Source organism: Mus caroli, chromosome 5 (assembly GCF_900094665.2).
Source record: "Mus caroli chromosome 5, CAROLI_EIJ_v1.1, whole genome shotgun sequence".
Classification (NCBI taxonomy): Eukaryota; Metazoa; Chordata; class Mammalia; order Rodentia; family Muridae; genus Mus; species Mus caroli.
The window spans coordinates 96,533,669-96,560,903 of record NC_034574.1 but is presented as its reverse complement, the minus strand read 5'-3'; the positions used below and the strand labels follow the sequence as shown (position 1 = coordinate 96,560,903).

The window sequence follows — 27,235 nt, the reverse complement described above, 5'->3', positions numbered from 1 at the left end:
CAACAATAAAGGGAGGGCTGGAGAGATGGTTCAGAGGTTAAAAGCACTGACTGCTCTTCCAGAGGTCCTCAGTTCAATTCCCAGCAACCACATGGTAACTCACAAGCACCTGTAATGGGGTCTGATGCCCTCTACTGGTGTGTTTAAAGACAGCTACAGTGTACTCATGTACATTAAATAAAGAAAGAACAGAAAGAAAAGGAAAAGGAAAGAAAGAAAACAACTATTCCTGACAGCAGAATTCAATTTTCCTTTATTCTAAATTATTTGTTCATTTACTGTGTACCATACCTAGGTAGACTGCTAGTCCTCAAAGCTGTGGGTTCCCAACCTTCCTCATGCTGGGACCCTTTAACACAGCTCCTCATGTGGTGACCCTCAACCATAACATTATTTCATTATTACTTCATAACTGTGATTTTGCTATTGTGAAATGTAATGTAACTATCTGAGATGCAGGACATCTGATAGGCAATCCCTGTGAAAGGGTCGTGACCCACAGGTTGAGAACAGTTCACTGCCTTAGCGACAGCGAGTTGATGTTCTTTACTGTCTTGGTTCCCTGTAGGGAAAGCCCTCTGGACTGAGCCACATCCAGACCCTGCACTTCACTCAGCTACAACCCTGGAGCTCCTAAGTTACTCGTTAGTGAGTTGCCACTGGGTTGTTACTCTTTCCTCTTTCTGGGCAGTCCCATCTTCTTACTGTCTTTGGAAACCTTAGCATATGAGAGATCCATTTTCTACAGAATAATATGTATCTGAAGCACTGACCAGCAATGAACTCCTGACAAAACGAATAGTTCAGCTCTGAAAGGCATTTCCAACAGAGGCTACTCTCTTTAAGAGTGTAGCTGTGGGCAGTGACAGCTCTCTCGCTCCAGGCACCTGGGTGCAAGCCTCAGTCTAATTCCTGGATCCCAGCAAGTAAAGGAAAGAGAAAAACCAAGTAGACAGAGTTGTCCTCCCACCCCCATTACACACAGGTATAGTCTCACTCCTTGGTATTTAGAAGGGACGCGGACTTGACCTGTTTTCTGTTGCCTCATCCTGATCTCCAGGTGGCAAAGCCGAGGAACTAAAAATGGGTTGCTCTTAACATCTGTTTTACATTCAATTCACTGACAAATCCTCCTCCACTCTCTTGAAAACCATGCAGAATCCATCGGGTTATGTCTAACCCTCTCACGGGCCTTAATTATCCTCTTGGGAAGCAGAGGTAGATGGATCTCAGAGTTTGAGGTCAGCCTGGTCTACACAGTGAGTTCCAGGACGGCCAGGGCTATACTGAGAAACCCTGTCTCAAAAACCCAAAAGCAGAATAAAATTGGATCAAACCACAAACACAAGTAAATTTCTCCAAAGCTTGTCTTTCTGCTACTTATAACACCCACTGCATGCCCTGCACAGCTCACTTGGCCACTTCCTAAAGATGCTCCAGAGATCAGGCTCTAATGAGCCTCACTCAGGTCCTTAGAAGGGTCTTTACAGTTGGGGGTGGGGGGTATGAAGGTGGGGGGGACCACGGGGAGAGGTTGAGGGTGCAGGGGTGAAGGTGCTGTTGTCTCTACCTTTCTTCCCTTTTCTTATTTCTATAAAATAATTTATGGAATATATAGTTCCTTTACCTAGACCACCACCAATACTACTACCACTTCAAGTTACCACATTTTTTGACTCCTATTGCCCACCCCCCAAAAAACTTAAGATATGCATGTTGCTAGGCCTTTAACCCCAGAACTTAGGAAGAAGGGGCAGGCAGATCTCTGTTTGAGGCCAGCTTAATCTATGAAGCCGTGCTATATACTGAGAACTCTTCTTCCTAAGTTCTATATTTGCAGGTGGGGGTGAGTTTGCACACAGACATATAGGTGCCATGGAGCCCAGAGACATTGGATCTTCTGAGAGCTGGTACTTCTGTGCTGGGAAATAAGTTCTCATTCTTTTCAAGACTTGCACATCCTCTCAGTCAATTCTAAACCTACCTCCAAGAAGCCTACCCTGATGGCTGACCACTCGAGCAACGGGGTGTCCCTCCTTTATATTCCTAAAAAGCCCCAGAATTTCCTGATAGTGATTACAGATAAAAGAGCAGAAGGGCTAGCAGGGATGAAAGAGACAGCCTGTACTAAGGCATGGGACTTGAAGGCAGAAGCCTTTAGATGGGCTTGTGTAAGTTGTATCGCTAGGCAACAGAGCTGGTGGAGGATAAGTCTTCATAAACAGGAGGCTGAGGTCCAGGGACCCTAGGACCTCTATGTTACTGGAAGTGAATCATGGGCGTGAGATGGATCAGAACTGCCCAAGTCTAATGATGTCCTCCTGACAAGGAAAAGGGAGGGTGGAGAGAGAGCAGGGAGTCACTGCTAACCTACATGCAGAGTGATAAAGGGACTGCAGGGCAAGGAGGGCAGCCTAGCTCAGCTGGTACATTGCTTGCCTAGCACTGCACAGTCAGGTGCGGAGCCTCACATGCCTCTAACACCAGCACCTGGGATGGGCACCACAGTAGGTCAGGAGTTCAAGGTCAGCTTCAGCAACCTTGGTGAGTTAGGAACCCTATCCACAAAAGGAAAAAATATCATAAACAAATCACTCTTAGTTTTATGGCTTGGGCCTTAAAGGAGCTTTTGGGCTGTTTTTTGTTTGTTTGTTTGTTTGTTTGTTTGTTTTTTGGGTTTTTTGTTGTTGTTTGTTTTGTTTTTTACAGATTTCTTTATTATTATATGTACATACACTGTAGCTGTCTCCAGACGTATCAGAAGAGGGCGTCAGATCTCATTATGGATGATTGTGAGCCACCATGTGGTTGCTGGGATTTGAACTGAGGACCTTTGGAAGAGCAGTCAGTGCTCTTAACTGCTGAGCCATTGCTTCAGCCCACCTTATGGATCTTACCTCCTTCCATACACTTCCCTGAAGTACAAAAGGAACTTTTCAGTGGGGATAGCAAGGCAAATCTGAGCCGTGGGTAAGGGCTAAGCCAAAGGCACACTCAGAACCCCTGAGATTTGAGCAGCAAATCTCTACAGGTCAACAAGGAAACTGCACCAAATTACTGCCAAAGACTCCAAAATTGGGGGCTGGAGAGAGACTAGCTGCTCTTCCAGAGGACCTGGAGTTCAATTCCCAGAACCCATGAGTTACAGAGAGACTCACAACTGCCTATAACTCCAAAATTCCTGGAGATCTGATGCCCTCACACAGACATCCATGCAGGCAAAGCATCAACGCACATTTAAAAAAAAAGTAATGAATAAATTATTTTTTAAAAGACCACAAAATTGTCCATCAGCTCATTAATGATTCTATTACTATTAACTTCCTAGAAGCCATCACAGAATATATTTCTTCCAAACGGAGATAGTGGTCTTGACATTTGGTCTGTACGTAGTTGTTCTCAAAATTATCTATGACAGGGAAAAGACTAAACAAAACCCCACCCCACATCCACCATCCCTTCCCTTTCTCTTGCAGCAACTATACAGACATCTGAACATTAGCCTGAGCACCCTGACTGCAGACAGGGTGCCTACCGTGCCAAGACACTGACAGACTAGGTATAGATGAGTGCTTCTCAGCCTTCCTAAAGCTTCCACCTTTTAACACAGTCCACCATGTTGCATAGACCTCCCCCCGACCCCCAACAACAGCATTATTTTGGTTGCTACTTCATAAGTGTATTTTGCTACTGTTATGAATAGTAACAAATACATGATATGCAGGATACCTGATATGTGACCCATGTGATGGGGTCATTCCACCCCTTGTGGAGTCATGACCCAAAGAATGAGAATGGCTGCTGCTGCTCCTGCCATAGAGTCACTTACAGGTGACTTTCAGGCATGGCTGGCCAGGAGGCTTGCTTCAACTTTAAAATAATTTAGTTTTAGCCAGGTGTGGTGGGGCAGGCCTTTAATCCCAGCGCTCGGGAGGTAGAGGCAGGCGGATTTCTGAGTTTGAGGCCAACCTGGTCTACAGAGTGAGTTCCAGGACAGCCAGGGCTACACAGAGAAACCCTGTCTCGGAAACAAAAACAAAAACAAAAGAAAAGAAAAGAAAAAAAGAAAGGGCAAATTATAATAGGTTTAAATACCTACTAGAAGCAAGCCACCGGGCTGGTGAGATGGCTCAGAGGGTAAGAGCACCCGACTGCTCTTCTGAAGGTCCTGAGTTCAAGTCCCAGCAACCACATGGTGGCTCACAACCATCCTTAAGGAGATCTGACTGGTGTGTCTGAAGACAGCTGCAGTGTACTTACATATAATAAATAAGTAAATATTAAAAAAAAAAAAAAAGCAAGCCACCTCCAGGTCAGCCTCACTTCTCTCCAGAGCAGAGGCACATTTATACACACACATAATGACAGGTCAAACACCTAATGGCACCATCTCTTTCTAGCCACTGGGATGTCAGCTTGGGCAGCTGCTCCAAAGGGACAGAGACCTGTCCCTCTCCAGTGCCCAGTGGTCCCGTCCCGAACAGCTTGCCTACTCCAGTTTTGACCCTGGAGCCTCTGCACAGGCCTGCTGAATGTACAGTTTAACTCTGGCTATCTGCCTCCCAAGTGCTGGGATCAAAGGCACGTAGTACCATCACTAACAGGCTTAAAAATAATAATTTAAGGCTGGGCATTGTGATACACAACTTTAATTCCAGCACTGGGATAAAGGTGGCTTTCTGTGAGTTCCTAGGCTAGCCTGGTCTAAAGTAAGTTCTGGAGCAGCTAAAGAAACTCTGTCTCAATAGCAATTTATCATCATCATCATCACCATTACTATTATCATTTAAAGGCTGCACCATCAATACAACTAGCATCTGCTGAGTTTGTTTTTGGTTTGGTTTAAGACAAGGTCTCACTATGTAGCTCTGGATGTCCTGGAACTTACTATGCAGACCTAGATGGCCTCAATCTGCTGGGATTTAACCCCCCCCCCAACATACAATACACACACACTTAACCCTATTTTTACTGTACAACTAAAGGAACACTTTAGAGGGGATAATTCTGCCAGCTTTTCACATCTGGGGGTGGGGGGGAGGGAGGAATTTCAAGACAGGATTTCTCTGTGTAGCTCTGGTTGTACTGGAACTCACTGTAGACCAGGCTAGCACCACCACAGTCCAGTGGGGGAAATTTTTTTTTCTAAATGTATTTTTTTGCCCTGTTCTGCACCCTGGCCTCTGAAACACTTGGTTCCCACTTGGAAGTCAGAACTCCATTCTTAAGGAGATTTTCTATCTCAGGCATCAAGAGGCCACTGGAGGAAAATAAGTCTCTGCCGGATGTTGACAGTCTTTAAAGAGAAGCAGCTGCAAAGTGGAACCGTTGGGACACTGATTGAGCTGCAAGGCCACCACCTGGCACCTGTGTGGGGCTGCACAGACCCAATCGCTCTAGGAAACACCACCTCATGAGTGTGAAACTGTGTATGTGTGTGTGTGTGTGTGTGTGTGTGTGTGTGTGTGTGTGTGTGTGTGTGTGTAGCTGTACAGCTCTGGGAGAGTCTAGGCAGAAGAGCCACCTCCTCCCTTATATTTTATACTAACAAATCTTTCCCCGACATATGGCTAGCTACCCTAGCTCCCTCCCATGTAATCAGCTTTGTGCCTTCAGCAAGAAAGGTAGCTCTTAACTGTGGTAGCCCTGCTAAGTGGATGGATCCCTTAGGAACAACCTGCTAGTTAACAGTGTCAAAAAAGACAGCTGGCTCCAGACAGATCCAGCACAAATCTCTCCGAGGCAAGCCAGGGCGCATAGTGTTTCCCTGTCTACTGTTCCTAGTTCCTAAATAGCTAATGTGCAGTTGGGTTTGAGTTGAGGTCTCAGGGGCCCAATAACAACAGAACTTAAACCAGGCATGGTGGGTAGTTCATGCCTCTAATCCCAGCACTTGGAAGACTAAGGCAGGAGGATTGCTGGTGAGTTCTAGGACACCCAGGGCTAGAGTGAGATCCTTTTTCAAAATCTATCAATCAAAATTAGAAAAGTAGTTTGATTGTCTGCCACAGATTAATCAGCTAATTTGTTCGTTTGTTGTCTTCAAAATTGTAAATCTATTTGGAGTTGTAAGATTGAAATGAAAATATTATCTCCCCAGGGTCAGTCAGAGCTAGAATGAAACCCTGCAAAAAAAGAGGAAGAAAGAAACATGGGGGGTGGGGGAGGGTAGAAGGGAGGGATGTTTAAGAAATATAGCACAGAGCCTGGCTGTGCCCATTAAATATTAGTAGTTCTGGAGTAAATATTAGCGGCTCAAGACAGTGGTTGGTGATACAGCACTTGCCTAGGATTGCCCTCAGTTTTAGCCAAAGCCTGTTACAAAGAAAAGTTGTTTTATCCTGTGGCACCAATGCTCTAAACACTACTGGGTGTGCATAGCTAATGACATGCATATCTAACTAGTTGGTGTTACCCACTCTTCCTCTCAGATGGATGAGGGGGGCTTGAATATAGTTGAGCACACGTCAGCAGGACTGTGTTTTCCCCTGCCAGCCCAGCTGTGACCTCTTTTCCCTTCCCCGATCTTCCAGCTAATAGACACAGATAGAGCTAATAGACACAGAGAGAGCTAATAGACACAGATAGAGCTAATAGACACAGAGAGAGCTAATAGACACAGATAGAGGTCTATTACCAAGTATTTGCAAAGTGAAGAAGCCTTAAAGTTCTCAAGTGATCAGTGCTGGGCTAGCCCCACGCCCAGTGCTGTGCAGTCACAAAAGACACGTTCTGACCTCCAGCTTTGAGTCCTGCAGGGCTAGGCTAGAGGAGCCTAAGGAGGAACAATGCACTTTACAGAGAGTTAGCCCCAGTTCAGGGCCGAGTTAGTAGCATAAAATGTGACCTTGGTGCTGTTGCTTTGTGCACAGTAAATGGTCCCAAATGCTAACTGTATTTCCAGCTACAAGCTAAAGGTTTTGACCGCATACAAAGTCCTGAAACTACATCAAAACACTACCTACTGTCTTTGAGTGAACACTTTACAACTGCCTTTGGATCACTTTTTACATAGTGACAGTTTTCTTTAGAACTCAGCTCTGAGCCCTGCATGGGAGTGTATCTTCTGGTGTTGGGGTTAGATGGGGAGAGAATGATTTTAGCTCTCAATCTCCCAAGGACAGCAGGACTCAGAAATCCCACTAGGCTTAGTCTTACTAAGGACAAAAGGGATCCCTGCAGGGCCACCCTGTGCAGGGAACATCTTCCCAGGAGTTGAGAACCAGTGTGCATCGGTAGGTAACTCTGCTGTCTGCCAACAACTTTAACAAAGGTTGTTCTTTCTGGAAGAAAGAACCGCCAACCTTCAGGAGCAGGCCGCTTTCACCACTAGGAAACCCTGTTTTCTTTTAATTAAAAAACACAACAAAATCCTAAAGGTCATCCAGCAGCTTTGTTTACGAGTAAGAGTGGAGCAGCCTGCATTTATCAGCCCAAGGGATTCTTTTACACTTTGATGTGGAAGGGTCGGGGCCCATTGTGATTTCAACGACTCGGATTGAAACCCTTTCACTTGCAAACAAAGCCCAGTCCCCAGTCAGAACCAACTGTCAGGAAAAAAAAAAAAAAAATTCATTGCCTCTGCCTCCAATTATTTATCGAAGTTGTGGGAGAAGTCTCTTTAAGATCTCTCGGGGGAGAAGTCTCCAGCATACCCCAGCGCATTCCAGTTTGGTCTGCCTAGAACGGCCCTTTTCTCCAACCCCACCCAGAGGGGAAAACCTCTTGCTACCGGTAACCCATCTGGAACAACTTTCCCTGGCTTTTATGCTTTCCCAGAAAGCCCCGGGGGTCTAACCTTACAGGTCCTTCAAGTGTTCCGCCTTTAGGGCAAGACAGTGATTCTATAAGGTAAGGTGTAAAGAATGCATTATGCTCCCTCGTGGATATCACAAGGTACCCAAAACCCCTTTTACCAACCTTACCTGTGTAACTTTCTTTTAAAGAATTTTAAAAGTTTAAAGAATTCTAAAGTAGATAAGAAGTCAGCTCGGATACAACAGAAAGGAAAGCACCCAGCAGGAGGACTTTCATTGATCATTTGTTTTTGAGACAGGGTGTCTCAGTTGTCCAAGCAGTCCTAGAATTACGTATACCAAGCTGGTCTTAAACTCAAAGATCCTCTACCCTCTGACTCATAAACACGGGGATTAAAGGCATTCTATACCATGCCCAGCAGGATTTTTAAAAAGTAAATGTTTTAAATTAGAGCACACTATTTTTTTAAAAACAGGGGTTTGGTAGCAGACACCTTTAATTCCAAAGGTAGCTATCTTAGTGAGTTCAAGAACAACCTGATATACAAATTGAATTGAATTCAAGGCTAATTGGGGCTGCAGGGTGAGACCCTGTCCCAAAAAAGAAAAACAAAAAAATCTGATTGTAGATCTTTAGGCAGTCACCCTGGTGCACAAGAGCAACCCCAGTGTTCAGGAGATGGAGGCATGAGAGCGAGAGCTTGATGCCAGTCTGGACTTCTAGCAAGACCATGCCTAGGAAATTAATAACAATTAAATATATGCTTTGAAATGTTTACTTTTTGTGTGCGCATGCTTGCGCACACCACTACACATGTGGAAACCAGAGGTCGGCGGCTTATAGGAACAAGTTCTCTCACTTATATGAGTTCTGGTAAACAAGACCCAGGTCAGCAAGCAGCAGGCACCTTTACGCACTGGACGGTCCAGTGGACAAATATACACTTCTGAAAGTATACCCAGTTGAGAGTGGGGTTCAGTCGTGAAGGTCTGAGTAGGATGCTTAAGACCCTGGGGTCCAACACCAGCACCATCAAAACAAAGGAAAAAATACCGCAAGGACAACTGACAGTTTGAAGCAACTATTTTCGTCTTGACTCTCACTCGGCTTTTAAAGTCCATTCAGGAAACGGGCATGAAAATCTTAGCCTTGAGGCATGAACATGTAAAGGGAGCCAGAAGCTGGGACTGGGAGCTGCCCTGTGTATATGCTGGGTGATTTGTGGCATCCCTCCAAACTCCCCAAGTAAGATTACCCTGCTCCAGAGGACGCCAATCAAACCCGCCCCTGGCAGGCAGCGCCCACCTGATAATCACCTCCGTTCAGAATGGAAGTCAAGACCCCCACAAGAAGCAAGCAGCTACTCAATGAGGAACATACCTGACATAGAAGTCCCCGAGCAGACAACGCCCTCACCCCACCATAATCAGGATCCATGTTCTAGAGAAGGGCTCCAGAGCAGGAGCTGACACAGACCTAGTTAGTGCCTGTGTGAACTTCAGCCACTTCACTTGCTTAAGTCAAGATGCAAGCAAGTTTAAGGCATTTTAAGTGCTTCTGAGGGCCAGGCGTGGTAGTACACACCTTTAATTCCAGTATATGGGAGTCAGGGAAATCCTGAGTTCCATGACAGCTTGATCCGCAAGTTCCAGGCTGGCCAAAGTTACAAAGTGAAACTTTGTCTCAAAAAACACAGAAAAGTCATGTAGCTTCAATTGCTTTCTCTTTTGGTTGCCTTAGTGAGGTATGTTTGGTTTACTAAAATAATTTATTAACACCCTGACTTAATAAATATATGCTGTCTTTCTTGTACCAATTTATTTATCTTTTATTTATTTATTTATTTTATTTTATTTTATTTATTTATTTTTTTTTTGGCTTTTCGAGACAGGGTTTCTCTGTGTAGTCGTGGCTGTCCTGGAACTCACTCTGTAGCCCAGGCTGGCCTCCAACTCAGAAATCCGCCTGCCTCTGCCTCCCGAGTGCTGGGATTAAAGGCGTGCGCCACCATGCCCGGCTATCTTTTATTTATTTTGAGACAGTCTCCCTGTGTTGTTTTGGCTGACCAGGTACTTCTCTATTTAGACCACCAGACTGGCCTGGAACTCAAGAGATCAATCAGCCTGTTTCTCGCTCCTGGGTGCTGGGATTAAAGGCCTCTGCCGGACCACAACAGACCCCCACACCACACCAAATCCAGTGTTTATTTAATTGTGTGTGTGTGCTCAGAATAGAACCCAAGGCCAGTGGATCTTTAAGATACATTTGTTGTGCCAGGCGTGGTGGTGCATGCCTTTAATCCCAGTGCCCAGGAGGCAGAGGCAGGAGGATTTCTGAGTTCAAGGCCAGCCTGAGGCCTGAGTTCCAGGACAGCCAGGGCTATACAAACAAAAAGTAACATTTGTTGTTATTACATTTGTTTGTTTGTTTGTTTGTAGTCTGCCCAACTGTGTGTGGGTCAATGGCAACAGCCTGGGGTAACAGTCAGTTCCCTCCATCCCTCTTGCTCCTGGATCCTGAGGCTTGAGCTCAGGGTCTCACTGTCAGCCTTGGTGGCAGGCACCTTTGTTCGCTGAGCCACTTTATCAGCCCCCTATAAGTCTTATTTTAATTATTTCTTAACAATTATTTATTTTATTTATAGGAGTACACTGTAGCTGTCTTTAGACACACCAGAAGAGGGCATGGGATCCCATTGCAGATGGCTGTGAGTCACCATGTGACTGCTGGGAATTGAACTTGAGGCTTCTGGAAGAGCAGCAGTCAATGCCCTTAACCGCTGAGTCGCCTCTTCAGTCAGTCCCCCAAGCCTCCACCCCAGTCTTTTCTATGACAACACAACAGTATCTTTCTGCACTGTTGACTGGGAAATGCCTTCTTTTGGCAAAGGGGTTAGGACAAATTGCTCAGAGCAGAAACGAAACCATACAGGACTTGTGCTACTTCTCTTATTGCAAGTTCAACCTGATTCAGAGCCCAGCAGTCTAGTGGCTCTAGCACACCATGGCCTTAGTCACACACTCAGTCATTGCTGTTTTTAGGAATACAAGGACTAGGGAAAAAAAAAAAAGTGGTGATTTGAAATGATACCCCAAACTTGTGAAAATCAGGGCAAATGGAACTGGATTCCAACTCTGGTCCCTGAATTCTGCACTTGATATTAGCCAAAAGGCAGAAAAGCGATGGTCCCTGAATTCTGAAGGAAGCTCCCGGCCAATTTCACAGGGTAAGTGGTGTCACAGCTGAGCTCTTCAGACAGAAGGGATTCTTCCTGCCTCAGCATCCAACAGACTCCAAACACGTGCAGTGTGTTCATTCATATCTAAGCTGAGGGGATGGCCTGGACAGTGTGCACTTCATGGAAAGCAGAGACAAGATTACATCATCAGCTTTCGGTTGTCAGCATTCCTACAGCTATGATGGAAGGCTGGTGGGGGGAGGGGGAAGGTTGGAAGCCACATGCAAATAAATGTGAAACCACCTTAGGCTCTAAGACTCATGTGCTTAGAATAATCGGTAGATGACTCCAGACACGGCTGCCTCACAAATACATGAGTCTCCTAAACACCCACCCTCCACCCAAATAAAAATCACAAGCACACAACTCACAGTGGGAAGAAACAGCCTGAGTGTGAACAGTAAGAAAAGAATACAGTGGTTTATTCTCTGGCAATAAAAAAATGAATGAAATAAATGCAAGCTGCAACATACATGTACATTTGTATGAACTGCTCAGAACAGGTGAAAGTATCATGACAAATGCTTAATAGGATTGATAGGTAGGGATGGAGATACTAGGATTAACTACAAAAAAAAATTAAATGTAACCTTGGTTATTAGTGATGAGAGTTCCTAAAAGTGGGCTGTCATGGAGTTGGGGAAGCAGTCCAGCAGTTAAGAGCACTGGCCACTCTTTTGGGGCCTTGGTTTAGTTCTCGGCCTGTCATGGAGGAGTTCAAAGCACTCTTTCGGCCTCCATGAGCACCAGACATGCACAAATAATATAAATATATGCACCAAACTAAGAAAATGTTTAAAAAAATAAATTTGGGCTTAAAGTATTAACGTGTATACTTAAAATGGGTGGAAATTATACCTTATGTTTGTTACAGATGTGTAAATACTACAGAAGAATTTGTTGTTGCTCTTTCTTTCTTTCCTTCTTTCTTTCCTTCTTTCTTTCTTGTTTTTTCAAGACAAGGTTTCTCTGGGTAACCCTGGCTGTCCTGGAACTCGCTCAGTAGGGTTGGCCTCAGACTCACCAGAGTTTTGCCCTCTGCCTCCCAGTGCTGGGATTAAAGGTGTGTGCTACTACCACCAAACCTGTAAACACCTCCGGCTAGGGCTACCGACTGCGGTGCACCTAGTTTGTAGGTAGGAAGTGAGCTGTGGCAGTTACCACAGAGGTTCACCCTTTTGTCTAGGGTCTGACTGCTAACCAAAGCCCTCCCGTGAAGGAGAATGGAGGTTGCCCGAGTGGAGGTTGGTGTGAGAGTCAGGGTTTAAGATGCTGCAGGCACAGCACATGATCCTCCTGAGCCCAGTTTATCCAGGCTCTAACAGTCAATCTGCCTTCATAACTGTCTCAGAGGAGAGGCCACCACACCAGCTGGTTATAGGTCCTGCCCACAGTTCCTGTCATGACTGTGATGACAGGTCATATGATCTTATTGGGAAATGACTCACTACCTCTGTTTGTACAATTTAATCCCTACTTCCCACCCCCAGATTAACTAATCCTTCAATAAACAATTAAAAAAAAAAAAAAAGATTCCCTCCTGTCTGAGATAAACCCTAAACTAAACCTTCTCGAGCTCATCCAACTGGACTAACTCATTTAAAGTTCCAGGACAATGACCAAAACCTGCCAATTAGCAATGTGTTTCTCAAACAGTGGAAAGCCATGTCCTGTGCCTGAAGCTTGCAAGTGAGGCCAGAAGCTACTTCACTTGGGAAACCCTGGATTTGTCTACATGCTCCCACTCCATTTTTCGAGGTGTGGATTCATTACAATGCCCACGCCAATCACTATTTTGGGGGTGGGAGGTGGGGGTGGGGAAGGCATGGTCGAGGGCCATTAATCTCTTTAGTAAGCATGTAACACTTCAGCTGCTGGTTTACAGGCCCTGGAGAAAAATCTGTCTGAATAATAGGTGTTAATCTGCTCCACACCTCGTAGCTTCTCAATTAGGAGCACTACAGTGTTGCGGTTTTCTGCAGGAGGAAGACACCACTGACCAGATCAGAGATAACAAATTACAAGCCCTCTGGGTTCCCCAAACACTGAAACACTTATCAGCAGAACAAAGTATCAAGGCAGAAGATTAAATCATACCAACAATCTGGTAGGATACTCAAAAATAAAATTTACTTTCCTCAGCTCTAAAGCAAGTATTTCCTGAATGCCTCTCAACTTCATCTGGTTCCAGTATCACACCTAGAAGATAGTTTAGCACATGGTAGGAAAACCTTAACTTTACCTTTAAGATTCACAGGAGGAAACGAGAAGTTGTAGCAACTGATAAATAAGGGTGAGAATCAAAATGAAAAAAAAAAAAAAGTTCTGCTTCTGTAAGGGGGTTAAAAAAGCAATCAAACTCCAGGTAAAACTGCACAAGTTAAAGGTGAAGTGATTTAAAACGTGGCTTGAATTTGAGCTAGCTATTGATTCACACATCCACTTGTCCTTATCAAAGAGCAACAGCATATATATACTTGCTTATATGGGTTATTTGAGCACTGGTACACTCAGAAGCCAGAAGTAAGTGGGCATCAGATTTCAGGCAGTGTGGCTTACAGACATTTTTAAGTTACCCAAAGTAAATGTTGGGCACCAAATGTGGGTCCTCTGCAAGAGGACATTTCTGAATCATCTTTTATTTCATTTTATTTGAAACACTGGGGTCCCATGTAGACCAGGCTGACCTCAAACTCTGGCTCTTCCAGTCTTAGTCTCCTGGGTGGTAGAATTACAAACATGCACCGGAATTTTATTTTCATTTTGCTTTTTTTTTGTTGTTGTTGTTGCTTTTTGTTTTTTTTCGAGACAGGGTTTCTCTGTATAGCTCTGGCTGTCCTGGAACTCACTCTGTAGACCAGGCTGGCCTCGAACTCAGAAATCCACCACCTGCCTCTGCCTCCTGAGTTCTGGGATTAAAGACATGCACCACCACTGCCTAGTGAAACTCTTTCTTAAAGACAAGGGATGGTTGGAGAGGTTGCTTAGTGGTTAGGTGTACAGACTGCCCTTGAAGTAGACCGGAGCCTACCCTACCACACACACACACACACAGAGTTCACAGCAGTTCACAACAGCCGGAAGCTACAGGTCTATGAGAATCCAACACTTCTGGCCTCTAAGAGCACCTGTACTAGAGAGAGAGAGAGAGAGAACATGTACACAGACACACAAATATTTTAGAAAGAGAATATGTGTGCTGAATCACATGCATTCCACTCATGTGAGCGGCTCTGCAGCATAACATTCCAGGTTCCTAAAACTTAAAATTCTCAAAAACTGAAAATCTGGATTGCTATATGAAATATCTGCAGATAATCCTCTTGAAATGCTGTGAAAAGCCAACCAAAGCCCATATGTAGACCAGATCAACCACGAATGCCACCAGCTTACAAATTCTCATTAAAAAAAAAAAAATATATATATATATATATACCAAAACAAAACAAAACAAAACAAAAAAAAAAAACTGAAGCCATTTAAATGTCAGCTAAAAATACAGGCCTGGAGTAGGAAAGGCCTTTGGAAGTACAGTCAAAACCAATCTATAAAGGACAAGGCATTTAGGCAAGAATATAAAACATATATGTAGCCAAAAGTATGAACAAACTTAAAGACAAATGAAGGCAGTTTTATACTCGGTCTTAGAAGGTCCCATGTTGTCCCTGTAGTAGGAGAGGAGAATGTACCAAGATTCACTACAGGACCTCCAGAGCACAACACTGACGTCCATAAGTGACCCTCAAAGGGGAGGAAGCAGGAAGAACGTTGTCCTGAGTTCCCAGGCTCCATTTCTTCTTACTCAATAAATACTAATTTATTGAGTGATATGAGTCACATTTTTTAAAATGTGTTTTTGAATAGCTAGTTTAAATAACTTATCCATATTACTGAAAATCCCACATGGAGGTATTCTTCTAGACCGAATCAAAAGTTAGTATAGAGCACTCTACACAATTAACACTTGTCATTTCGTACAAAAAAAGGCAACTTCTACACTGCATACACGGAGGAGGAGAGATGAGGGGGAATAAAAGGTAAGTATCAGAGGTTGCCCTTCATGGAGGCACACGTAACGACAACCTTTAGGCACAGTCTCAATGCACGTTTCCTAAAACCAGTAATATATACTTAGGCCAGTATCCTGAATACAGAATATCTAGCTAATAGTCCCACTTTTCCCTCCCTCTGTATGCTCCTGTTTGACACTGAAATTCTGATAACCCTCCTCCCCAGCCCATGAATTAAAGGTGTGTACCCTCACACCCCACCAACAACTGGAGATCTGCCTGCTTCTGCCTCCCAAACCCTGGGACTAAACGTGTGAACCACAACATCCAGCTTACTTGCTTGGCTTTTCAAACCAGGGTCTTGCTATGGAGCCCTGGCTAATCTTTTTGTGGGATCCAAGCTGGTTTACGACTCTAGAGTGCTGAAGTTATAGGCAGGTGTCACCATGGCAGCTGGAACTTCTTAGAATATCAGATTGTAAAGTTAAATGTCATTTTAAATGTGAAAATTCTTTTGAATCGCAGACGCCACACTTACCTGCTGCTGCTGCTATCCTTAAAAGCCATCGCTGCTGGTCAGTGGAAGGTGCTCATCTGGAAGAAAAACAGCAATGTAAAATGTGAGCTCATGAGCAAACATACAGGCGCCCTACACCCAGCTTGCCACCACCAAGGAGGCAACATTGAGAGCTCCCATTTGAATTAGGAAATGCTTCCTTGCAAACACAAAACGGCTAAGAAATAAGAAAGTAAGAAATAATGCTCACCATCCTTAGCCATCAGGGAAATGAAAGTTAAAACTTTTTTGAGACGTCACATTAACTCAGTCAGAGTGGCTAAGATTAAGGAAATGAAAGGCAAGAGATGTTGGTGGGATGCAGGGAAGCCTCATGCACTGTTGGGAGTACAGATTGGTGCAGCCACTGCATGTGGAAATCAATGTGGCAGCTTCCCAAACATTATACTGATGAAATAATGGAGTCCCTGAAAGGACAAATGCCACACGATCTCACTCGTACATAGCTCTGAGAATCAAATCTTACATTTGTGTGTCCAGTAAGGAGAGGCCTCAAAGCACTGAAGATTAGACAGAGACCATTGGTTGAAAGGAAGAGAAAGGTGTTAAGGGAGAGAGAGAGAGAGAGTAAAGCATGAGGGGGATGGGGATAATGGCAGGGGGGTTCAGTTGGGAGAGATGGAAAGATAAGGTGGAGGGTGTTGGGGGAGGGGTAACTAATATTAAGGGTGTTTAAAAGACACACAGAAATCTACTCTTCTATAAACTTCCGAGTATTTATATGGAATATAATTTGACCCAGTGCCAAGTGTGGGATAATTCCCCCTAAATTGCTGTTGGTCAGAGGTATCCATGAGACTACTCCCCCAAAATAATACAGCCTACTGCCATTGCTCTTGGTTGCCCACGAGGACTTCCTGGTAAGACCCCACTGCTAAAGACACGTTTGTTACAGGTGCTGACCAGGAAGCTTTCTCTTACTGGATAGTTTTCCTAGAACGTGCTGCTGGGAGAGGAAAAAAAAAATCATCAATGGACAAATTCACTTACAAACCCTGTGACCTGCAACACTGACCTGTAATGGGAAAAAAATGCTCACAGGCACAACAGTAAGCAAATATGCTGTAGCCTACTGGGTTCTGAATGGATTTTAGGTCACTCTATAGGAGGGAACACACACCTGGTACTGTAAATCTGACCCAAGATCCATGGTTGGGGGCTCACAGGTTGCACTGGCAGATCTGCTGCTATGTTTGTTTGAAACAGGGTCTTACTATGCAGCCATAGATAGTCTGGAATTCACTATGTCGTCGATTAGTCTGGTCTAGAACTTACCAGACATCGGCCAGCTTCTGTCTCTCAAGTCCTGGGATTAAAGATGTAAAGTAAACCTCAGCCAGTAAACCCACTACTATTATTCAGTTACTCAGTATCTAAGTTACATAGTATCTCTGTTACACACTATTCTGGACATAGTGTCTAAAGTTGTATCTCTCTACTCATAGATAGTGCAGCTCTCAGACCTCATCAGGGAAGTTTCTTTGTGCAATGGATGGCAGTTAACCCAGAAATTCACGTGGGTCAAGTGCAGAGAAAAAGTGTTAGTCGAGTACTAGCACACAAAAGGGCCATCTGTATTACAATATTACACCACCACCACCCCCAAGGCTCAGAGAACATCTCAGAAGAGGGAACACTAAGGTTATAAGAGCCAGAGGCCAGGAAGGACTGAAACAAAGTCTTTCAGACTTGAACAGACTACTTAGCCCAGCAGCTGAGATGCCTGCAAAAGGCCTGGGTGGGGAATCAAGCCAATCCACACTGCAGCATGGGGTAGCCAATCAGCCCCACCCCTAACTGAGATGCTCTGGCAGCTTTCAAAAGGGGAGAGTAGGTTTTTCAGGGTGGGTGGACCAGACTCCAGTGGATAGGTCCCACACATAGTAGCATGGGGCAGCACAAACTGAAGTTCATGGGATATCAACAAAAAAAAGAACATGAAGTTTGGGGGGAGGGAGATGGATCTAGAAGGAGTTGGGGGGGGTGCTCAAAATGCAGTATGACATTCTTAAAGAGTAAAACTATTTTAGAAAGAAAGAAAGAAAATTGTTCGTCACTAACTTCCAAGTTGAGTGAACAAAATAGCATATTTCAGAATCCAAACATTGCTCTCTTACTTTATTACACTCTAGCCTCTCTCTTGCCTCTTGCCTCCTTACAACCCTTCCCTCCCCCGACTCCATGTGGCCATGGCCAGGCCCCCATTTCTCTACTCTCTCCTTCTCTCTGCCTTTCTCTGCCTCTGCTACCCTCTTAACTCCCCTCCCCATGCCCTGAATAAACTCTATTCTATGAGAGAGAGAGAGGGGGGGGGAGGGAGAGAGAGAGGGAGAGAGAGAGAGAGAGAGAGAGAGAGAGAGAGAGAGAGAGAGAGAGGCCAAACATTACTATGGACTTTGAGGCTGCTACTCAAAGCATTTTAGAAGGGGAAAAAAACATACATAGGTTTATTATGGGAAGGAGGGAAGGAAATGCCATGTTCTGAGCGTCAACTTTGTGCTGAGCACTATGTTAAGCCTTTGAGAAATGTTTCATGTAAACAGTAAAATAAGCTTTCTGAAGTACACACTAATATCTCATCTTGCAAATGAGAAACTAGGTTTGAAGCTATCAGCCCAAGGTCACAGGTTGTGCTAGCATCCTCGAAAAGACTAAGAGGAGAAGGGAAAACTACTGAGTGTCCAAGAGAACAGCTGATTCTCATGTAAGACTGTAATGCTTTGCAGAAAACCAGTAGGGGACATATGCCCCAGCCCCTGTGCCATGCCCGCTAGTGCTGGGGAAAAGGGTCACAAGGCCTGTAATTATTAAACATAAATTCAATTTTTTAAAATGTAGGTTGGCTAGGTGTCCAGGCACATGCTTATAATTCCATAAGAGTTCGTTCAAGGCTGGGCTAAGCTATATAGCAAGTCCCTGTCTCAAAAAACAAACAATTAAGCCCAATTGGAAGTCTCCTCCTTCTTCTCTTCCTCCCTTTTCTTCAATTTTAAACAGGCTTTCAAAAATCACTCTACAACAGAGATTGCCTGATTTTCCTGCCTCTACCTCCTATAAGTTGCAATTACAGGCACGTGTCCTACACTGGCTTAAAATAAAATTCTTGGGTTTATTCTCTGAAAATGGGACTGGATTTTAGGAGAACGCATTTGTTCTGCAGTCTGCAGGCGGCCTTGGTACTATCTGTGTCTAGGAATAACTTTGAGTAAATATCAGCAGCTGTTTCCTTTCCCTCCTGTCTATTTGTAAATTGGCTGCACTTATGCTAACTTGCTTCACTGTTGTCTGTTTCTGTTTTTTCTTGAAGCATTAGTAAAGACAAGGTAGGTTGCCAAATCACCTTAATAATTTATCATTATTTGATACAAATGGCAACACTACATGAAATCTGTAATCATTTTCAATTGCCTCCTGCCTGTAATTACTTTTAACTGTTACAATTTCTTCTGAGGCTGACCCACTGGGCAATGCTGGCGGTGCTGATAAGGCCTTTGATGTCCCTCTTCAAATAATTTAAACCACTTAACTACAGTGTTTCCATGCTGGTAGACATTATTTGTTATTGTTATCTCTCCTCCCAAAGGCTACAATGCAGCAGATGTTACATTACCTTTCACTCATACCCCAGCAGCTGTAAGATTTTCAGGGTCAAATTTCTTTTAGATTCAGTCCTCCAGCCAGTTACAGTGGCCTTAGGCAAGTTCTACAATCTCCAACTCCATATCTGCTTTCATCCTCCTCTGATTTCATGTCCCTTTTCTCTTTTTCTCTCTTCCTATATTGCTAACAGTTTACTTTCTGTCCCCTCCCTCCCTGCTCTCACTCTGGCACACAGAAGATTATCTGTGTGCAATGTCGGAATTGTGTTGACATTATTCCTGAGAATACTTCTGTAGAGGAATCAGAAGAGTCTACAATGGAACTCCCACGCGTGATTCTGCTGATAAAGAAGTCCAAACTGTTTGCAAAGCAAAGGTGTCTACCTTATTAATAACACAATCTAGATTCACACGGGTAGGGAATCTCGGTGAGGGACTGTCAAGATCTGTGGTCCTGTCTGTGAGGACTAAGGTTCTAAAACAATGTATTAAAGAATGACCTTTAGGATGCTTTACTAATGACCACACCACAAGGATTACCGGGCTTAATCTCCCAAAGTAGACCAGATTCTGTCCACAAGATCTGTCTAATACGACCATACGTGGTTTGCACAGCTAGTGCATGTCTACTACATCAGACGTAAGCTGAGATAAAGGGCCCGGTATAATCAGAAAATTATTCTAATCACAGCAAAAATAAATAAAGGTTAGTATCTCTCTAAAAAAATTGTCTTTAAATGTTTAAAATTTTTTGATTGTTTGTTTTATTGAGATAGGGTCTCGCTATGTAGCTTTGGCTGTCTTGGAACTCATTATGTAGACCAGGCTGGCCCTGAAATCACAGAGCTCTATCTGACTCTTGAGTAGAATGAAAGGAGTTCACCACTACACCCAGTGACTAGATTTTATTTATTTTTATTTTATGTATATGTATGGGTATTTTGCCTGCTTGTATGCCTGTTCATCACCTGCATCCCTGGTATCCAGAAGAAGGAATTAGATCTCCTGGAACTGGAGTTACAGACGGGTATGGGCAGCCATGTGGATGCTGGGAACTAAACCCAGGTCCTCTGGAAGAGCAGCTAGTGCTCTAAACCACTAAGCCATATCTCCAGCCCTCGGGGTTAACATTTGTTTTTTAAGAAATTGCTTTGTAAAGGAAACCATCCCTTAGAATACAGTCACCTACATAGTTACATTCTGGCCAATCCTCCACCCCCAAACATAGCCACGTGAAGCTGGGCGTGGTGCACTTTTGCCAGTAACCATACCACTCAGCAGATCTAACACAGTCACATGAGGCTGGGTGTGGTGCACGTGACTGTAACCACTTGGGAGGCTGAAGTAGGAAGAGTTCAAGGTTCGTGAGTCTGAGATCAGCCAGGGATACACGGCCCATTCATACATACTCCCAAAGGGAAAAACCAACCAACCAATCAAACAAACAAACCCAAAAACCAACCAAACAAACAAAAAAATCCTGTGTGTGTGTGTGTGTGTGTCTGTGGTCAAAGGGGGATCTGGGATGTAGCAGCTCAGCAGAGGAACACTTGCCTGGTATATTAAAAGCCCTGCCTAGGTACAGTATCTCGAACCATTACATATGTGTGTATATGTATGTGACACATATATGTACTATGCATGTCCATATATACATGTATATTTGTTATTTATTTAATGTATGTGAGTACACCACCGCTCCTATTCTTCAGACACACCTTAAGGGGGCATCAGATCCCACTACAGATGGTTGTGAGCCACCATGTGGTTGCTGGGAATTAAACTCAGGACCTCTGGAAGAGCAGTCAGTGCTCTTATTTTTCTTTTCTTTTTTTTTTCTTTTTTAAAAGATTTATTTATTTATTATATTAAGTACACTGTAGCTGTCTTCAGACACTCCAGAAGAGGGAGTCAGATCTCGTTACGGATGGTTATGAACCACCATGTGGTTGCTGGGATTTGAACTCTGGACCTTTGGAAGAGCAGTCGGGTGCTCTTACCCACTGAGCCATCTCACCAGCCCTTTTTTCTTTTTTAAACAATTTTTTATTAGATATTTTCTTCATTTACAATTCAAATGCTATCCCAAAAGTCCCTTATACCCTCTCCCCACCCTGCTCTCCAGTCAGTGCTCTTAACTATTGAGCCATCTGTCCGGCCCCCATAAATATATTTATATATTTACATGTATACAGAAAGGTAGATATGATTTCTAATAAGAGTGGTAACAACTTGCCACACAAAGTCAATTGTGGTAAATCACTCTGACAAGTAATGTGCCTGCCAGTCAGTAGATAAGCTAATCTGGGTTTTTGTTTGTTTGTTTGTTTGTTTTAAAGGTTTTTGTCTGTATTTTTATGCATACCCACATACCCAGTTTGGACTAGCATAAGCCAAGTGGCTGCACTGGAGGTACGGACAGGGATATTCCCTTTTCATGTTAAATCCTATAGGCATATTTTCCTGAGTGTACTGTGTAAAGGTTATCATTGCTCCCCAAATGCTGATTTCTCTGCACTCACATCTTGTTGTAATCTGAACACAGCTTTGTCTCCTGTCTCAGATTTGTGTAAACAATCCTTACCATTTACTCTCTGATTTGTCAATAAATGCTGATCATCAATGGCTAGGTAGAAGAAAGAATAGGACAGGACTTGCACCAGCCAGTGAAAGAAGGCAAGAGAAGGAAGAAAAGGAGATTGGCCATGAAAAGGAAGGAAGGAAGGAAGGAAGAAAGGAAGGAAGGAAGGAAGGAAGGAAGGAAGGAAGGAAGGAAGGAAGGAAGGAAGGAAGGCAGGCAGGAAGGCAGGAAGGCAGGCAGGCAGGGTTTTGAAGAGTTCAGCTGGATGATAGAAACCCTAATTGCAAGTATTATTTGGCATCATGGCTGGGAGGTGGCCAGATTAGCTTAGGGGTTAAGATAGACCATTTGACTGCCCAGATATTGAGGTGCAGCTTGAAAATCTTGTTCTGTGTTCTAATTGGGAACTAGTTAGGATAAAGAAATACTGGCACCGTATTAATTTCCTAAACATATTTATGTTGAGGTCTGCCCCCCACCCCCCGCCTAGCTGTAGACATTTTGTTCCATGACTATCAGCAATTTCATACTGTTGTTGTAATATGCCTGCCAGTCATTAACACAGAAAAGTAACTAGACTCAGAGCAAGGCCATGCTGATCACATATGCTGTTATGTTCTAGTTGAGGCTTGCTAATCTTAAGAAATTCCACAAAGCTTTACATAGGACCCATCAAATTAGAGGTCAATATGAACTGTTATGTTTAAATGGCAGACCCCCACGCAGCACTTTCTGTATCTGCGTTGACCTCACTGTGGTTTTTGTGGTTTTAGCCTTTATAAGATGGCAGAGAAAGATGTTCAAGGTCATAGACTCAGCCCCCAAATTCTGGGCAACAGACCTGGATCAGTCAGTCTTAGGGAGTGCTTTCCCAAAACCATCCCAGTCTCACTGAGATCAGAATTTGTGTAGTTTGTAGCTGACTCTGTGCTCCCAGCATCTGTATTAAAAATAATTAATTTTGTAAATATTATAATAAATCTTTTGTTATATTCTTCTGTGAATCTACTGGTTTTTCAATCCTTTAAATTACTTCTTAAGATTTATTTGTTTTATTTTACATGTCTAAATTCTTTGCCTGGTATATATTTGCACAGCATTTGCATCCCTAACACCTGTGCAAGCCAGAAGAGATTACCAGATACCTAGGAACTGGATTTATAGACAGTTGTAAGCCACCATGTATGTGGTGCTGGGAACTGAACCCAAGTCCTCTCTGCAACAAGTCTTCTTAATCACTGATCCATTTCTCTAGCTTCCAGATGATGGTGATAAGGGGGAGGAAGAGCAAGAGGGAGAACTCAGAGATTTACCTGCTTCTGCCTTCAGAGTTCTGGGATTAATATCATTACATCATCATCATTGTCATCATTATTATAAAAAATGGAAAAGTTTTAGCACAAAGGTTAGCTCACACCAAGCACTTCCTAGGTGGCATCATCTCGGTTTGGTCGTACCCAGAAGGTCCCACTTTTGAATGGTCAGAGTGAATTATTCAGGCCTTAAATTGCATGATCATGACCTAGTTTCCAAATATGACAGGGTCTACAAGAGCTAGAGGGTGCTTGAACCAGTCAGTTTCTACTCCTCTCTACTTCTCCTTTTCCTCCCCACACTTCCCAGGAGTAGCTGTCCTTGATAGTAAGCAGCACATTGGGGTGACTCATGAATCACACATCCTCCCCCACAGCTTCCTACCATCATCTTCCAGGATTCCACTCTGTGATGGTTTGCATATGCTTGGGCCAGGGAGCGGCACTATTAGGAGGTGTGGCCCTGTTGGAGTATGTGGTGTCACTCTGGCATAGGCTTTAAGATCCTCACCCTGGGGATCAGTGGTTAAGAGCACTGACTGCTCTTCCAGTGGTCCCAGCAACCACATGGTGACTCACAACATCTGTAATGGGATCTGATGCCCTCTTCTGGCATCTGAAGACAGCTATAATTGTACTCATATACATAAAAAGTAAATAAATAGGGGCTGGCAAGATGGCTTGGTGGGTAAGAGCACTGACTGATCTTCAGAAGGTCCTGAGTGCAAATCCTAGCAACAACATGGTCACAACCACCTGTAATGAGATTTGACGCCCTCTTCCAGTGTGTCTGAAGACAGCTACAGTATACTTATGTATAGAACAAATCTTTAAAAAAAAAATAATATATATATATATATATATATTCCTTTTTCTAGCTTCCCAGAAGCCAGTCTTCTAGCAGCCTTCAGATAAAGATGTAGAACTCTCAGCTCCTCCTGTACCATGACCATGCCTGTCTGGATGCTGCCATGCTCCTGCCTTGATAATACTGGACTGAACTTCTGAGCCTGTAAGCCAGCCCTAATTAAATGTTGTCCTTGGTCATGTTGTCTCTTCATAGCAGTAAAACCCTAATGGAGACACACTCCACCCCAAACTGACTTGATGACTATGACTTCTCCATCCTCCAGCACAGCATGGACCCACAAGTCAGGAAACCAATACTGGAGAACAATTTGTTTCCAGTCAATTTCCAGCCAGAGGCTATGCTTCAGCAGTTCTGGCACTCACCACAGATACAAGCACACACCCAAGTCCCCTCTGCCATTGTGGCGCTCAGCTGAAGGACACTCTCTTAGGAAGCACCACCACCCCACCAAAGCTCATTGTAATATGCTCTCAGCAACTCTCCAAAGCCCCAGCTCTATTCTGGGATAACTCCAAGAATTAGCAATGTGCTGGATATCAAGTAACAACTGCTCGGTCCAATGTTTCTTCCACAGCAAAGCCAGGAGACTTTCAGCTACTTGGTTATGGCATCAGGAACTCTGCTCTCATCAATGCTTGTCATCTTGACATACAAAAAGCCTGACACTAGAGCCAGACATCTAACTCATAGTCAAAGCAAAGAGAAAGAGTGTGGGAGAAGGGCGTGTGGATGGGTCATCCAAAATGTCCTCCTTTTGTCAGGAATGGAAAATTCTTCCCCAAGTCTAGACTATCAACAATCTACACTAGAAAATCCAGCAACAAATCCCAGCAACCACATGGTGGCTCACAACCATCTGTAATTAGATTGGATGCCCTCTTCTGGAGTGTCTGAAGACAACTTCAGTGTACTTACATATAATAATAATAATAATAATAATAATAATAATAATAATAATAATAATAATAAAGCCAGGCGCGGTGGCACACGACTTTAATCCCAACATTGGGAGGCAGAGGCAGGTTGATTTCTGAGTTCGAGGCCAGCCTGGTCTACTGAGTTCCAGGACAGCCAGGGCTAAACAGAGAAACCCTGTCTCGAAAAAAAGAAGAAAAGAAAAAAAGACTCTGTCTCTGTCTATCTCTCCTCTCTCCTCTCTCTCCCTCTCTCTCTCTCTCTCCCTCTCTCTCCCCTACTCCCTCAACTCCTATCCCCACGCCCTGAATAAACTCCATTCTATACTATACCAGCCACAGGACTGGCACCTCAAAGGGGAAAGGCATGCCTCAGCATGGGCACTCAGAGGCACCCCCTTCCCCCACACCACACCTCTCTCAAATATCTAAAACACAACAATGGGCCTTAGGCAGAAAAATAACAGGATAGAACGTCTTTTAACTTCTTTTTAGTATACACCAGTATCTGAGACTTATATTAAAGTGTATTTTTATTTCTTAGCTCACCTCAGTCAGATGCAGCTCCAGGGACAGTGGATAACTATAAGGGAACTATTCTGGGCACAGCAGAGCAGTTGCATATGTGAGCTCACTGTGCTTGGGATAGCACGCACAAGGCCTGTGCAAGCTCAGGTCAGACAACATCTCAGCATGGAGAAAGAAAGTGGGCACAGAGCCACCCCCCTCCCCCTGCCCCCCAGTGAGAAGAGAGAAATTGGCCTGATTCCCCACAGCTGAGGAGAGAAAAAGTGGGCACAGAGTCCCCCCCCCAGCTGAAGAGCTATTGGTTATTGATAGTTTCAGAGAGAGAGAGAGAGAGAGAGAGAGAGAGAGAGAGAGAGTCAATTTTCTTGAGGAGTGTTGTCCCTAGTGAGACTGTCCTTGTGGTAGGCCACACATCTAAGAATACATGGGTTTGATTTGTAGGGAAGGCGGGTAATTCTGGGAGGAGTGGAAGGCAAGGTAATTATGTTCAGAACACATTGTACCTAATCCTCAAAGAACTACTGAAAAATGAAAGAAAGAAATGAGACTGCCCAGTAGCTGGAGTTTCTCAATGTGTATCAAGTTTCCCTCCAGCCCTCCTCAGTACAGCACAGAGTATAAAGTAAAGCTTCCATTTGGTCAAGCCTCTGAGATGGGAAGGGAATTTGCCAGTGTAGCATAGTCAAGCAGACATGTACAACCCCAAACTAAAAGGAACGTGGCTCAATACAAAGGTATAGACTGCACACACCTTTAATCCCAGTACTCGGGAGGGAGGCAGAGGCAGGCAGATCTCTGTGAGTTCAAAGCCAGCTTGGTCTGCATAGTGGAGTGGGTTCAGGACAGCTAGAGCTATAGTGAGACTGTCTCAGGGGGAAAAAAATGTAGACCCAATTAAAACATTTTGAGCAACATCACCGTTCCTCACCTAGGTGTTTTCGTTTTGTTGGTTTGTTTTTTCGAGACAGGGTCTCTCTGTGTAGCACTGGCTGTCCAGGAACTCACTCTGTAGACCAGTGTGCTAGTCAGGGTTCTCTAGAGGAACAGACTATGGGATATATATATATATATACATATATACATACATAATATACACACACACACATATATATGTAATTTATAGGAACTACTTACAGGCTATAGTCCAACTAACCCAACAATGGGCAGCTGTGACTGGGAAGTCCCACGAGGCTGGATATTTCAGTTGGTCTTTTGTATGAGCTAGAATCCTGAAGAAATGGTTTCCCACAGAGGTGCTGGCGGTAAGTGCAAGCAGCAAAGAATGAACACTTCCCCTTTCCACTGTCCTTAAGTAGGCCTCCAGCAGAAATCTTGCCCCAGATTGAAGGTGTGTCTCAGGATCTGGATTAAAGGCGTGTGTCTTCCAGCCTCAGGCTCTGGATCACAGGTGTGCTCCAAATCTGTGCTATGGTTTATTCCAAATATAGTCAATTCGCCAACAGGGACTAGCCATCACAACCAGGCTGGCCTCAAACTCATAAAGATCCACCTGCCTTTGCAGCCTGAGAGCTGGGGTTAAAGGCGTGTGTCACCATTGGGGAAAAGAAATTTCACACCTCAGATACCCCCAGGGAAGCAGTGAAAGCAACAACTCCCACAGTTCACGTGTGATGGCTGATCTCCCTGTCAATTTGGCTAAATTGGAATGAACTAAAACCCAAGTACCTAGGACACCTGTGAGGGATTTTTCCTGGTTTGATTATTTGAAGTTATTTGATCCCCAGATAATGAATTCTTCTATTCTTGGGGAATCACTTTTTTTTTTAAAAAGAATTTTTATTTTATATATATATATATATATATATATATATATATATATATATAT

At 43.9% G+C, this 27,235-nt stretch overlaps 1 protein-coding gene across 1 annotated transcript in view; it reads right to left on the bottom strand.

Annotated features, from left to right (window-relative positions):
- Aff1 (AF4/FMR2 family member 1) overlaps nt 1-27,235 on the bottom strand; it is a 162,884-nt gene that overhangs the window by 125,054 nt on the left and 10,595 nt on the right. The window contains exon 2 of the mRNA XM_029478020.1: nt 15,545-15,600. Within this exon, the coding sequence (XP_029333880.1) occupies nt 15,545-15,573 (29 nt within the window). The 5' untranslated portion in view covers nt 15,574-15,600. The remainder of the gene's footprint in view (nt 1-15,544; nt 15,601-27,235) is intronic.